This window comes from Camelus bactrianus, chromosome 10, assembly GCF_048773025.1.
Source record: "Camelus bactrianus isolate YW-2024 breed Bactrian camel chromosome 10, ASM4877302v1, whole genome shotgun sequence".
Taxonomy (NCBI): domain Eukaryota; kingdom Metazoa; phylum Chordata; class Mammalia; order Artiodactyla; family Camelidae; genus Camelus; species Camelus bactrianus.
In genome coordinates, this window is record NC_133548.1 from 7,981,097 (window position 1) to 7,994,973 (window position 13,877).

A 13,877-nucleotide genomic window follows, 5' to 3' on the forward strand; every position below is an offset into this window, starting at 1 on the left:
CTTCTATATGTTTTATGATTTTAATTTTTTAAAAAATTATTTTCCATTATGGTTTATTACAGGATATTAAATATAGCTGTGCTATACAGTAGGCTCTATTTTATATATAGTAGTTTGTACCTGATAATTCCAAACTCCTAATTTATCCCTCCCTCTACCCTCTTTCCCCTTTGGTAACCGTAAGTTTGTTTCCTGTCTGTGAGTCTGTTTCTGTTTCATAAATAAGTTCATTTGTGTCGTATTTTAGATTCCACATGTAAGTGATATCATATGGTATATGGTATTTATTCCTTTCTTTCTGACTTCACTTAGTATGATAATCCCTAGGTCCACCAATGTTGCTGCAAATGGCATTATTTCATTCTTTTTTTTAATGGCTGAGTGGTATTCCATTGTGTATTCATACCACATCTTCTTTATACAGTCATATGTTGATGGACATTTAGGTTGCTTCCACATCTTGGCTACTGTAAACAGTGCTGCTGCGAACACTGGGGTGCGTGCATCTTTTCGAATTAGTTTTCTCCAGATATATGCCCAGGTGTGGGAATGTTGGATCATACGGCAACTCTATTTTTAGGTTTTAAACAATTTTAAAATTTTATTTTTAACAGAGGTACTGAGAATTGAACCCAGGACCTTGTGTATGATAAGCAAGCGCTCTATCACTGAGCTATACTTACTCATCTCTATTTTTATTTTATTTTTTTTAAAGGAACCTCCATACTGTTTTCCATAATGGCTGCACCAATTTACATTCCCACCAACAGTGTAGGAGGATTCCCTTTTCTCCACACCCTCTACAGCATTTGTTATTTGTAGACTTTTTAATGATGGCCATTCTGACCGGTGCAAGGTAGCACCTCTTAGTATAGATCTGCATTTCCTTAATAATTAGTGATATTGAGCATATGATTTTACTTTTTATGTTGAAGCCTCTGATTGATTTTAAATTCATTTTTGCATACCGTGTGAAGAAGGGATTGTGGTAGGCAGAATGCTAAGATGCCCCCCACTCTTGCCCCTTGGTGTACATTTCTGGCATAAAATTTCCTCCTGCCCCCAAATTTGAGCTGAACCTGTAAATATGATGGAATAGTCACTCTCGTGGTTAAGTTGCAGTTATATGAGCTCCTGCAGCAGACTGGAGAGAAATACTCCTGACAGCTTTGAAGAAGTAAGCTACCATGTTGTGAGAGGGCCACAAGACCGGGATCTGAGTGCAGTCTCTTGGAGCTGAGGATGACCCCAGATGCAGAATCAGTAAGCAAGAAAATGGGGATCTGGTCCTTCAACCTCCAGGAACTGAATTCTGCCAACAGTCAGTAAGCTTGGAAGAGAACCCTGCCCCTCTGATGAGATCCCAACCCTGGTTCCCACCTGGAGATTTCAGAATCACAATTTATGTCAGTTTGGTGAAATGCAGAGGAGAGGATCCAGCTAACCTGTGCCTGGACTCCTGATACAAGGTAACTGTGAGATAATAAAGCTGTGTTGTTTTAAGTTGCCAAATTTTGGGTAATGTATTATTTCTGGATTCTCTGTTTCTTTGATCTATTTGTTAACTCTTGCCAAGTTCCACACTGTCTTTATTACTGGAGTTTTACAATGTCTGGAAGTGAGTATTCCAAGTCCTCTAATTTTGTTCTTTTTTCAGATTGCTTTGCATTTGCTAAGTCTGTGTATTTCCAGAGAAATTTTAGAGGGAACTTGTCGATTTCTACAGAAAATTTCTTCTGGGACTTAAAACTATCGAATCCACAGGTGAATTTGGGTAGGGCTATCTTCTTTACAATATTGAGGCTTCCAATCCATGAACACAGCATAGCTCTCCTCTTAGACAGTTCTTTAGCTTCTCTCTGCAGTTTTGTAATTTTCAGTATAGAGGTCTTACATGTTTTTTCTTTTGATTACATGTATTTCTATTTAATGCTTTGATGCTATTGTAAATTAACTTTTAAGAATTTTCATTTTCTAATTATTTGTTGCTAGTATATAACAAAACTCAGTTTTGTATATTAACCAAGTATCCAGAACCTCATGCACACTAAGCACACTCTCCACTACTGAGCTATACCCCACCCCCAAATTTGCTTATTAGTCTTAGTAGTTGCTTTGTAGATTTCTTAGGATTTTCTATGTACACAATTATGTCATCTGCAAATTAAGACAGTTTAACAATTTCTTTTCCAATTGTCATCCCCCTTATTTCTATTGTCTTAATCCAAAGGGGAGGACCTCCAGTATGATGCTGAATACAAATGGTGAGGTGAGAGTATATCCTTGGCTTATATCCAGTCTTAGGGGAAAGTATTCAATATTTTGGCATTAAGTAGAAGGTCAGCTGTAGTTTTTAATAGATGTCATTGATTAGACTGAGGAGATTACCTTCTATCCCTAGTTTGCTAAAAATTTTTTACCAGAAAAGGATGTCAGGCTTTTTCAAATGCATTTTTTTGTATCAACTGAAATAATCACATAATTCTTCTCTTATTATGTCAATATGGCAAATTATGTTGATTGGTTCTTAAAACAAGTTCATATTCCTGGAACAAATTCGACTTAGCCATGACACATTAACCTTTGATACAGTGCTAGATTTGACTTGCTAATATTTTGTGAAGGATTTCTCATCTTATTACACATTCCTGAGGGACATTAGTCTATAATTTTCTTTGTAGTGTCCTCTAGTTTTCATACTACATGTATACTAGTCTATGAATTGGAAAGTGTTCTCTCCTTTTCCCTTAAATGCTTGAAAGAATCCCTCAGTAAAATCAATGGGCCTGGATTTTTTTTTTGGTGGGCTTTTTGATAATGAATTTAATGAAACTGTTAGCTTTGGTAAACTGTATTTTTCAAGGAATTTTTCTGTTTCATCTAAGTTGGCACAAAGTTATTCATAATATTCTATTATCCTTTTAATATCTGTAGGATCTAAAATGATAACCCCCTTTTGATGCTGGTAATCTGTGTCCTCTTTTTTTCCTGTTCAGTCAAGAAATTAATTTTGTTAATCTTTTCAGGAACCAAATTTTGCCTTTGTTAATTTTGTTTTTCATTCAATTGATTTCTGTTCTTATCTTTATTATTTCCTTCCTTCTACTTAGTGTTTACTTTGCTCTTCTTTTTCTAGCTTCTTAAATTGAAACCTCAGATCATTAAATGTAGGTATCTTTCTTTTCCAATATAAGCATTTAGACCTATAAATTTCCCTTTCAGTGCTGCATTCCACAAGTTTGATATACTGTATTTTCACTGTCTTTCAGTTTAAAACATTAAAAAATTTTTCTTATGATTTCTTCTTTGAACTAGAGCATATAAAAGTGACTAGCTTGATTTCCAAATATTTGGGAATTTTCCTAGGTATCTTATTTTCATTGTTTTAAAATTTAATTTCATTATGGTCTTTGCACATATTTTGTATGATTTTAATCCTTTAAATTTACTAAGTTGTTTTATGGCCCAGCATAGTCTATACCGGAGAATGTACACCTTGTGGATTTGGAAAACCACGTGTACCAGTCCAAGTGATTGATTATGCTGCTCAGATCTTTGTGTGTATGTGTAGTTGGTTTATCATTGCTGAGAAAGTGGTAACAAAACCTCCAATTATGATTAAAGAACCGCCTATTCCTCTCTTTGCCAATTTTTGCTTCATGTATTTTGAAGCTGTTATTTAGGTACATACACATCCACAACCATTGAGACTTCCCGGTATCTTTCATCATGAGAACATGTCACTTTTTATTTCTGGTAACACCCTTTATCTTCCTATGCTTATTTTTGCATGGCATACATTTATATATTTTTTGGTATACTTTCTCCATCCATTTACTTTCAGCCTATGTGTCTTTATATTTAAAGTGCATCTTTTATAGTCAGCAGAGAGGTCTTGCATTTTTATGCAGCCTGTCACTCTACTGACTGTGGTCTTTATCCCACTAACATACGATATGATTGCCCTAAGTCTCCATTTTATTCCCGTTTCCCCTGTCTTTTGTTCCCCTGTTTTTCCTTTTTTGCCTTCTTTTTGATTATTTGAAGGTTTTAATTTATCCACTGGCTTCTTAAACTATTCTGCTTTATTACTTCAGTGGTTGTTTTAGGGACTACAATATACATCCTTCACTTTCAGTCTACTTAAAATTAATATTGTACTACTTTACAGAAAAAGTAATAGTAGAGGTCCACATACTCTTGTCTTTTGTCATGTGAAATAAACATAATCTCCACACACATTGTAATTTCTGCTTTGAACACTCCTATATATTTTTAAAAGTTAAGAGGAAAAAATAAGTCTTTTATATTTACCTAGATATTTACCATTTCCAGTGCTCTTCATTCCTTCCTAAAGGTCTGAGTTTCTACCTGATATCAATTCCCTTCAATCTGAAGAACTTTTTTTTAGTGTTTCTTTTAGTGCATGTCTTCTAGTAACAAATTCTTAGTTTTCTTTTATCTAAAAGTGTCTTTATTTTGCTGTCATTCCTACAGGGTATTTATCCTGATTAGAAAAATCTGGTTTTTTTTTTTTTTTTAATCCTTTTTGGCACTAAAGATGTTATTTCACTGTCTTTGGGCATCTGGTTTCTGGTTAGAAGCTCTAATTTTAACTGTCATTCCTTTTAATGTGTCTTTTTCCTCATCTTTTGTTTCAGCAATTTGACTAAGATATACTATGCACAAGAGGGTTAACTCAGCAGACCCGGAATGCTCAAACTGCACATGCCAAAGAAAGGCCTGTCTTCAGGACTGCCCCTTGGCTGGCTCCTGGGAGATGAACTCTGAGTTCTTCGAATGTTCTCGCGGATAAGTGCTTTTGCATGCCTGGGGCCATGGCCATGCTGTAGCAATGTGACCATTACAATGTGATTCATGTCAAACACCTGTTCCTGCTCTGGGTGGCTGGGGTCTAAGTAAGCTGCAGTCAGTCATGTGGGCAATGCGTGCCACTCTAGACACCATGGATTGGGTGAGATTCTCCAGCTGGCAATACTTTGCTGTCACGTATACATTGATGGGAGAATTACGGAGAGCCCTGTGTGACTCTACTGAACACTTGGAAGCTTGCACCTGGTTCTTCCCGGACTTTATCCCATGTACCTTTCTCCTTCGCCAGTTCTCATGTGTGTCCTTTTTTGTAATAAACCATTAATGGTGAGTGTAAATGCTCCTGAATCCTGAGTCCTTCTAGCAAATCACTGAGCCTGACGGTGGTTGTGGAGACCTCTGACACACGTACCAAGGTATGATTTTCTTTGTCCTTATCCTACTAGGTGTTTGCTAAGCTTCTTTGATCAGTAAATGTGTTTTTCATAAAATTTGAGAATTTTTTTTGCCATTGTATTTTCAAATATGTTCTTCAGTCTCTCACTTTCCTCTCTTCTGGGACTCCGAGTATATAGATGAGTTAGACCTTATAATATTAATAGTTCCAAAGGTCCCGAAGCTTTTCTTTCTGTTCTTCAGGTTGGGTAGTTTTCTGTTCATCTATCATCAAATTCACTGACTCTTCTATCATCTCTGATTTACTGTTAAGTCCATTCAGTGAATTTTAATTTCAGGTGCTGTATTTTACAGTTCTAGAATTTCTACTTTGCTCTTTTTTGTTTCTACTTGTCAGTTGAGAATTCCTTTGTTTTCACTCAACACAAGCATATTCTCTACTTCACTGAGCAATTACAGTGGCTGCCTTGAAATCCCTGTCCCTCAACTCTAACCTAAACAGTTAGTTTCTGTTGGTTGTCTTTTTTGATTCACACTGGGTTATATTTTCCTGGTTTTTAAAATGTTCCCTGATTTTTAAAATAGTTTCAGATTATATCTTGGGACATTGTGACTATCATGCTGTATAGCCTCTTGACTCTGTTATATCCCTCTGCAGAGCACTGGTATTTCTGTCTTAGTATGCAATTAAACTTGGCTAGACCCAAACTGCAAACTCTTGTCTCCTGGGCAATACCTCAGATCTCAGTTCAATTCTTTCACTTATAGCTGGGCTGGTTGTAGTCTTCTGTATAGCTGTGTAGTTCAGGGATTAACAGAAGGTTATACAGAGAGTTTATACTCAGAATTTGAGGCTTTCAACCATCTGGATTTCTCCTTTCCAGGATTCCTTCTCCTTTCACTTTCTAGTCATCGAATGGCTGTAGCCGACCCAAATTCTGTCTTCTGGTAAGTTTTCTATGAAAGTTTTAACCAACCTGCCAGGTGCCAACTTCAGACTGTCCTCTGGCTAAAAGCAGAAGAAATGGAAAACTAATTTCATGCTGTCTCTTCTTAAAAGTGTCAGCCCTTTTTCAGAATCTGCCTGCTTTTGCTCATTTTCCAGTGCTTTCCTCTGCCCCCACAGTTTTGTCCAGAGTATATAGTTATATGCAGAAAGGTCAGGTCCAGTAAAAGCCTACTTAGCCATACTGCAAGGAAAGTCATTGTGATCTTTTTAAAAATTTACTTCAGATTCACTGTGTCTAAGCATGTAGATTCATTTTTAATGATACTAAAATAGGTATTATTCTGAAAACCTTGTTTTCTAACTCTTTTTCTACTTTAAGCATTCATCATATAACAAAATTCTGCTATGTGTTCAATAATGTAGTCTTTTTATTAATAAATTATGAACATATTTACATAACAGAAGAAACTCCAACTTTGACAGCAAATTGACAGTATCTAGAAAAATAATGCACATACCCAGAGGTGAAGTCAATAGGCAGTGGCACAGTGACCCTACAGAAATAGCTGCATATGTGTAAAAACAAGGATGTTAATTTCAGCACTGTCTAAAATTGTAAAAAATGGAAAATAACCCAAATCCTAATCAAAGGAAAATAACACAATAAAATGGATTACTATATAGCTGTTAAAATAAATACAATTACATATATTTCAATATGAAAGCAGTTAAAAAGCCTAATGTTAAATGAAATAAGCTGCATAACAAAAATGAGGTCAATAAATCTTTAAAAGCACAAAACAATTCTACATATACACATGTAACACATAGTGGAAGGATGTTATTAGCTCCATGATGGTGGTTACTCTGGGGAAGGGGAAGAAGGGAGCAGGTCAGGTGGTAATCAAAGGGTCCTTTAGCTTGGAAGCAAATATGACCACTAATCAACAATTAATAGAAGTCAATTCTACATATAGAAATATAAGTGTATTTCTTATTGTACTTTTTATTTTTTCATCTCTTAAAAAAAAAAAAAAAAAAAAGAAACACCAGCCTTTAACTCCAATGGCTGTGTAATATTTGACTGCACAGATATAACACACTCAGTCTCTAACTAAGGCACTGAGATATCTGCCACTGTCATAAACAACCCTATCATTATACACCTATTTTCTTGCACTCTTGTCAATAAGGATACTAAAATTCAAAAAACTGTCTTCATCCAATTAAGTGTATGAAGTAGAGATCTAATTTTTTTCCAAGTGATTAGTCATACCACAGATCATACCATTACTACTGAACAACTAACTATAATCATCATAAAGGGAATGAAACCCAGGTTTCATTAGGAGCTTATACACAATATACCATAAAACAGCAAGAGAAAAATAAAATACCATTTTTTTTCTCATTGTTTCTTTTGCCTATTTTCCCCAACATTTTTAGGCAGGACATAATTACAGGACTGGTTTTACTTTTAAAAGGAAGACTACCCAGATATACCGCTTAGAACTAGAGACTGGTATATTTCACTACAGTTTATATTTTAAAAATATTTATTCATAATATAATTTTTAAAGGTTTTCAATTCTGAAATCCACAAAGGAAGATCTTTCAGCTTCATGGTCTAGTTATACTAGTCTTTAATTATCATCTAAAAATATCTACTAATCATAGAATTTGGTCAGTGACAAATATCCTAAACTCCCATACCCCTTTTCACTTCTTATACTACATTAAATAACTCAGCTGAGAGTTACTAATAATTAGTATTTATACAGTACTTTACTTACTACAACACTATGAAACAAGGCAAAATAATTACCACCATATTAACAAAGGAAGATGTTGAACCAATTGGCTAGTTGTCTAAGGTCACACTAAACCAGGGATTTACCAGAATTATACACTGGAGTTCTTGTTGCCTAATTTCTATATGCCTCATCACTCAGAAGAATTACCTTGAAGAATTATGATAATAACTCATGAAGAAAGCTAGACTATTCTGGAGTTAGGGAATCATATTATTGAAATGATATTGATGATCATCTACTTCAACATCCTCACTTTACAGACAGGAAACCTGAGGCCCCAAAAGGTGATGTAACTTAATTGTTTAAATTCACACTTGTAGACACTATAAAGCAACAATGGGAATTTAGTACTCCTTATTCCAAGTTCAACCATCTTCGATTACTTGAGTATAACAGCTATCCATAACTGCTATTTCAAATTTTTGAGCTTATAAAAAGCCTCGATGTTTTCACTGATAATTATTAACAATTCATTCACTAACAAGAAATTACCCAGTACCTAACTATATGCCAGCTCCTGTACTTGGTGCTAAATGGATACTTACTATATGCTGGGCACTGTATTACCAGCATTTTCACATGTAATCCTCGCACTATTGTTATAAAGTAAGCACCGTAACTATCTCTATTTTAAGGATTAAAATTCAGTAAGATTAAATAATCTGCCCATGGTCTTCAATGAGGAAATGCCTTTATAAAAAGTAGATGGTGGGGGGAGGGTATAGGTCAGTCATGGAGTGCATGCCTAGCGTGCCCAAGGTCCTAGGTTCAATCCCCAGTACCTCCATTAAAAATTAATAAATAAATAAACCTAACTACCCTCCCCCCAAAAGTAGATGGTGGCTTTCTGCTACAGGTACTGAAGACTCTGTGGTACCCCCTGGCTATGGGCCTCAAGGTGACCCAGAACGTGAGCAAGCCAAGGCACAGCTGCCAGCAGGGCACCTCACCAAGCACAGCAAGTTAGTGCAGGGCGAGACCTGAGTTGTGCCCTCACAGGAAGAGCTGAGCAGTGTTCTGGATGCCATGAGGAGAGGAAGTGGCTGCTGAGGACTAAACCCCCTTCTCACTCTGTGCATAATAAAACCTTTGCAGGAAAAAAAAAGTAAAGTAAATGGTATAATCTCACTTATAAATTTATCCTAATAAAAATCTCATTTTTGTTTTAAATATTACAACTCTGTGTATGATTTCATTTGAAAGAAGGGCTCTATTGTTAAAAAAGAAGTTTGAAAAACCATAGAGCCTGACATAGCACCTAACACTGACCATACAGGAAGTGCAGAACTTGGTACTGGCTTAGAGGTTGGGAGTTCCTTTTGGAGGGCTTAATATATTTTTTAAATTACACTTTCTAAGATCCCAGAACAGACATCTGAAGTAATTTCGTGAGGGCCAACAGGAAAGTAATCATTCAAATAAATAAAAGACAAGGGTTCCAGTACCATATAATAAGTTTTGGTCTGAATATTAAATAAGGTCCAAAGTAGAGGAATGCATGGGTTCTCGTAAGTATTACTCACCAAATTGTACTACAGTACTGGTTACCTACTTTCAGAGCATAAAATCTCTGTGGTATAAGATCAAATTAATTAAAACTTTCATTTATTGTCTTTCCCAGCAGGAATTCCTTTATCTTTGATTGCTAAATAGATTTTACAAGGCCCACAGAAAAAACCCAAGTATTAAGCAGTGCTACTATTAGGGAGATTTTAAAATAAACTTTGTAAATAAATAAGAGCCTAACAACACTCTTAAAAGCAGCAATCCCCCTCAGAGCAACCTATAAGGAAAGGAGAACCATGAAAAAACTGGAGCATAAATTTTTAAGAAGAATATTAACTTTAACAAGTGGGCTACTGCTTTGGGAAATATTTGTATAAGAAAACCAAATCAAGCAACAGTTTAAAAAAATCTACCTTTCCCCATTATACAATGTGTTTTTATTCTAGCTATAATTTTGATGATATAAATCAGAGACTAAGAAAAATGGCACTCTGGTAAGTACACATTCATAGCAGAATTAACCACATGCAGTATTTCTAATGTAAACGATTACCTGAGAAGTCTGCCAGAAGTCTTGCTAGGATATGCTTGTTTACCAGTTCAGTCTTGTTAAGGTTGGAAGTAATATCTACCCTAGTAGTTTCTTTCATAACAGTGTACTTCTTGGAAATCCCAAGATCAGATTCAGTCTTGACATCTTTGTGTTTTAGGACATCATATGATCTCTGTGGCCATGAAGATTCTGGAGAGAATGTTAAAGTCTGCTTGTGCATTTCTTCAGAAGGAGATTCTACTTTATCCTGTGCAGAAGCTGACTCCTCAACCTTCCTTTCACTCAACTCTTTAAGGGCTTTGATTGTGAGCTGTTCCTGTTCTAAGTCGAGAGATGCTACTGGAGTACCTTGGGTAGGGAGAACATCCAAAAGCTCACTTCCATCTGTTTCTTTGCTCTGTTCATCATATTTGATTTCTGTATCTTCAATTTCAGAACCACTTGACTCACTTTCATGCAAAGTTTCTACAGGAAGGGTTGTTTTAAAGTTCTTAGTTTTCTCTAATGTTGCTTCAAAGGTATTTCCTTCACCTTTAATTACTATTCCTTTCTCTCTGGTTTCTGTAAAGGCTGCTAACAGGTCCTCTGGGGAAGAATCATCTATATCTTTAACACTTTTTTCATGCAATGACTCCAAATAAGCAGAGGTTGTCACATTTAGTGACAATTCTGTCTTATCATTAAGAACATTTGGAGATGCTGATGAAGGCAGTTTTGGGTTCTCAGTTGCAACAGGCTTTTCAGGAGCAACTACACTCATACTGTCTGACTGCTTCACATCTTCCAATGTGACATTCATATCAGGTACTTGTGAGCATGCTGCCTCACCAGCTGGACTCTTTTCAAGAATATCAGACTGAACTTGTCGTGGCTCAGAGTCATGGATCAACCTTTCAAAGTTTTCATATGTTCTGTTTTCCCTATTACAACCAACAGTCTCTTTGATTTCTCTTTCATCTGTTTTTACAACACCACTTGGAATGGAAACAGGTTTTTCGGCCTGAAGTTTGTTGCTTTCAAATGAAATATCTGCTATGATGTCCTCTATTACTGTGTCATCAGACTCACCAGAACTATCAGCCTCTGTCACTTCTCCCAACACAGAAGTCGGCCAGTTCATTTCACCTTTCAGGTGACCATCAGGTAAAATAACTTTCACTGTGGCCACTCCAGAACCCAGAGAGACACATTTCTCCAATGGAGATCCAGATAACTCTGAAAGTGTGTCATCTCCTTTCTGCACATTGCCTCGCACACCTTTGATACTGATTTCCTTTGTGGAATTGAGACAGTCTGGCATAGCATTTTCTTGTGGGATAGAGGTTTCTGCCCAATCACCTGTTGATTTAGGGACAGTAGTGCTCCCATTAATAGAACAGACAGGAATTTTCTGGTGAGTGCCAGTTTTGATATTTACAACTGGAATTTCTGAATTATATTCACTCACTGTGATGTAGTCAGATTTATCGCTCTGTTTCACTTGGGGAACGAAATCCCAAGTCAGTATCTCATTAGTAAAGTTATGCATATCATTCACACATCTAGACACCGCCTCCAATGCTGCAGTGGTGTGTGAAAACTGTCTAGTGAGGAATGCAGAGGTTGGGTAACGTCCTGCTTCTTTATTTCTCAGTGGAAATACTTTGTCATTAGACTCCAAAATGTCTGCAGGTGATTCTCTATCAGTGTGCACTGCCCAGCTACCGAAATCACTTGTGCTCTCCTTATATGCATCTTTAAATTCTTTATCAAATGCTGCTTTGTCAATAATTACTTCAAATGGTGATTCAGGGGAATCCTTTTCCAAAATATCCCCTCCTGAAACTTCAGAGGGGGACAATGAATATGCACAAATGCCTTCTGGTTTAGATTGCTCAGTGGGTGCTTTCTGGGCTGTTAGCAAAGTGAACTTGTCATCGGCATCCAAGGCAGTTTTATCGTCCTTACTTGGTACCTCATTTGGGTTCTTGGATTCTTGATCTTTATTTATTTGCTGTTCCATTTGACCAGTTTCCTTTAAGAGAAAGGCTGGATGATCTGGGAAACTGGCTGGAATGGAAGGACGGTTACAGTGAACTGCTTCTGCAACAGATACTGGGGAGTCTGCTATGTCTTTACTGGTCCCCTGAGGCTTGTCCATCTTTTTCACATCTAGAAGAGCCAAACAGTCTTTTCCTTCTTTGGCTAAAATAGGCTGGCTGCCTAATACTTTGCTTTTTTCTCCACGTAGTACTGTAAGGTCAGTGTTATGTATTTCAGAAGATGAAAAAAAGGAAGAAGTCATAATTTCTGAAGGTGGCTCATCAGAGCAAAGAGAACTCAATCCCTCTATGGTCAGAATTTGAAAGAAAAAAACTGTTTACCAGGTAAAATTACACATTAGCTAGTCAGGTCAAGCAGCATGCTTTTTTTATTTTTAAAATCATACACACACACACACACACACACACACACACACACACAGGATGTATATATATACACACATAAATAAATAACAAAACAATAATCAACAGTTATCCTATAGGACATGCAAAAAATTGCCAGCAGTGAAACATAAAAGGCATATCATGCTACAAATTGCAAATGACAAAAGATTTTTATAACAAAATACTTTTCAGTCTACTTTTTCCCTTTAATGGTAAAGCATCAAGAAGGGTTTGGTAAGGTTGGAAAATCTGGGGGAGTATTTTTTCCTTTTGTTTTTGGTAGAACTATTCCAAAGAAACTATGTAATCCATACAAAACAAACAGCTTGATATTATGAAGTAATGATATGCTCCCATCTGTAGGTGGTGGAACAATTCAGAACACATCGCTTCTATAAAAATCACTGTTACAGTCTGACAATCTGAAACGGAAAAAAAGACGTGACCAGAGTCTTGTCTTACTTTCAGGAGATACAGCAAATCCCTCCTGAGCCTAAAAACCAGCCAGACTAAAACTACTCTACTCTAACCACAGGGAAGATGGTTTTCAGGTACACATGGCCTCAATGTTTTAAACTACATGGTACTGAAAAGGCTGGCCTGCTCCAAAATCTCTTGAACCAACTTGCCAATTTAAACAAAACTGAACCATGTAATTTGGTTTCCTCTATTAAGAAGAGTTAACTTCAAACATCTTTTTTTTGGGTATATATATATATTTTTATTAAAAATCCTTTTAAAACAGAAAATATCTTTCTAAAAGTAATACATTAATTAATAAGTCTTACCAGTTTTTAATACCACGGTAGCCACTGATTTAACCACACTGTCTTCCAACTATCCAACCTAGCAACAACTGTCCCAAGCGTAGGCGTTATCTAAACACAACTGTATCTCTGCAGATGGAACAAAGTAGGTCTTAAATAAATAGTTCCAAATGAATGAATCAAAGATTCAGCTTGGTCAGGTGAGACCTAAGTAGGCTCAGGACAGCAATGATTTCCTTGATTTTGAATGAGTAACTGGGAAGATGTGAAAGAGAAAAACCTTTGGCATTACTTTTATTTAGCTTATGCTCTTTTTCATGTGAGAAACTGAATAATAATTAGACAAAAGCAAAACTATGACTTTATTCAAAATCATTTTATAAAGATGAAAAGAAATTAAAAATTAAATACTTATGCAATAAATAAAATTTCACTATTATAAAAAATGTTTCCAAATGCCACATAAAGTTTCTCTATTTCAACACGTAACATTGAAATTTGATATAATCAGATCTTTGACCTTTAGAATAGTGTAACTGCAATCTAGGGGAAAAGCCTTTGTAAATTGAGGAAAAATAAAGTCTGGTGGTACAAAGTGTATCAGTGAGACAGAAATAAGCTGTAATTCATATT

At 36.0% G+C, this 13,877-nt stretch overlaps 1 protein-coding gene across 3 annotated transcripts in view; it reads right to left on the reverse strand.

The window, feature by feature from the left end:
* Nucleotides 1-13,877, reverse strand: part of RTN3 (reticulon 3) — a 54,030-nt gene that overhangs the window by 18,317 nt on the left and 21,836 nt on the right. Inside the window, exon 2 of one of the 3 annotated variants that reach the window (XM_045518103.2) lies at nucleotides 10,052-12,100. The exons of the other annotated variants lie outside the window; for them this stretch is intronic. Within the exon in view, the coding sequence (XP_045374059.1) occupies nucleotides 10,052-12,100 (2,049 nt within the window). The remainder of the gene's footprint in view (nucleotides 1-10,051; nucleotides 12,101-13,877) is intronic. 3 annotated transcript variants of the gene reach the window in all.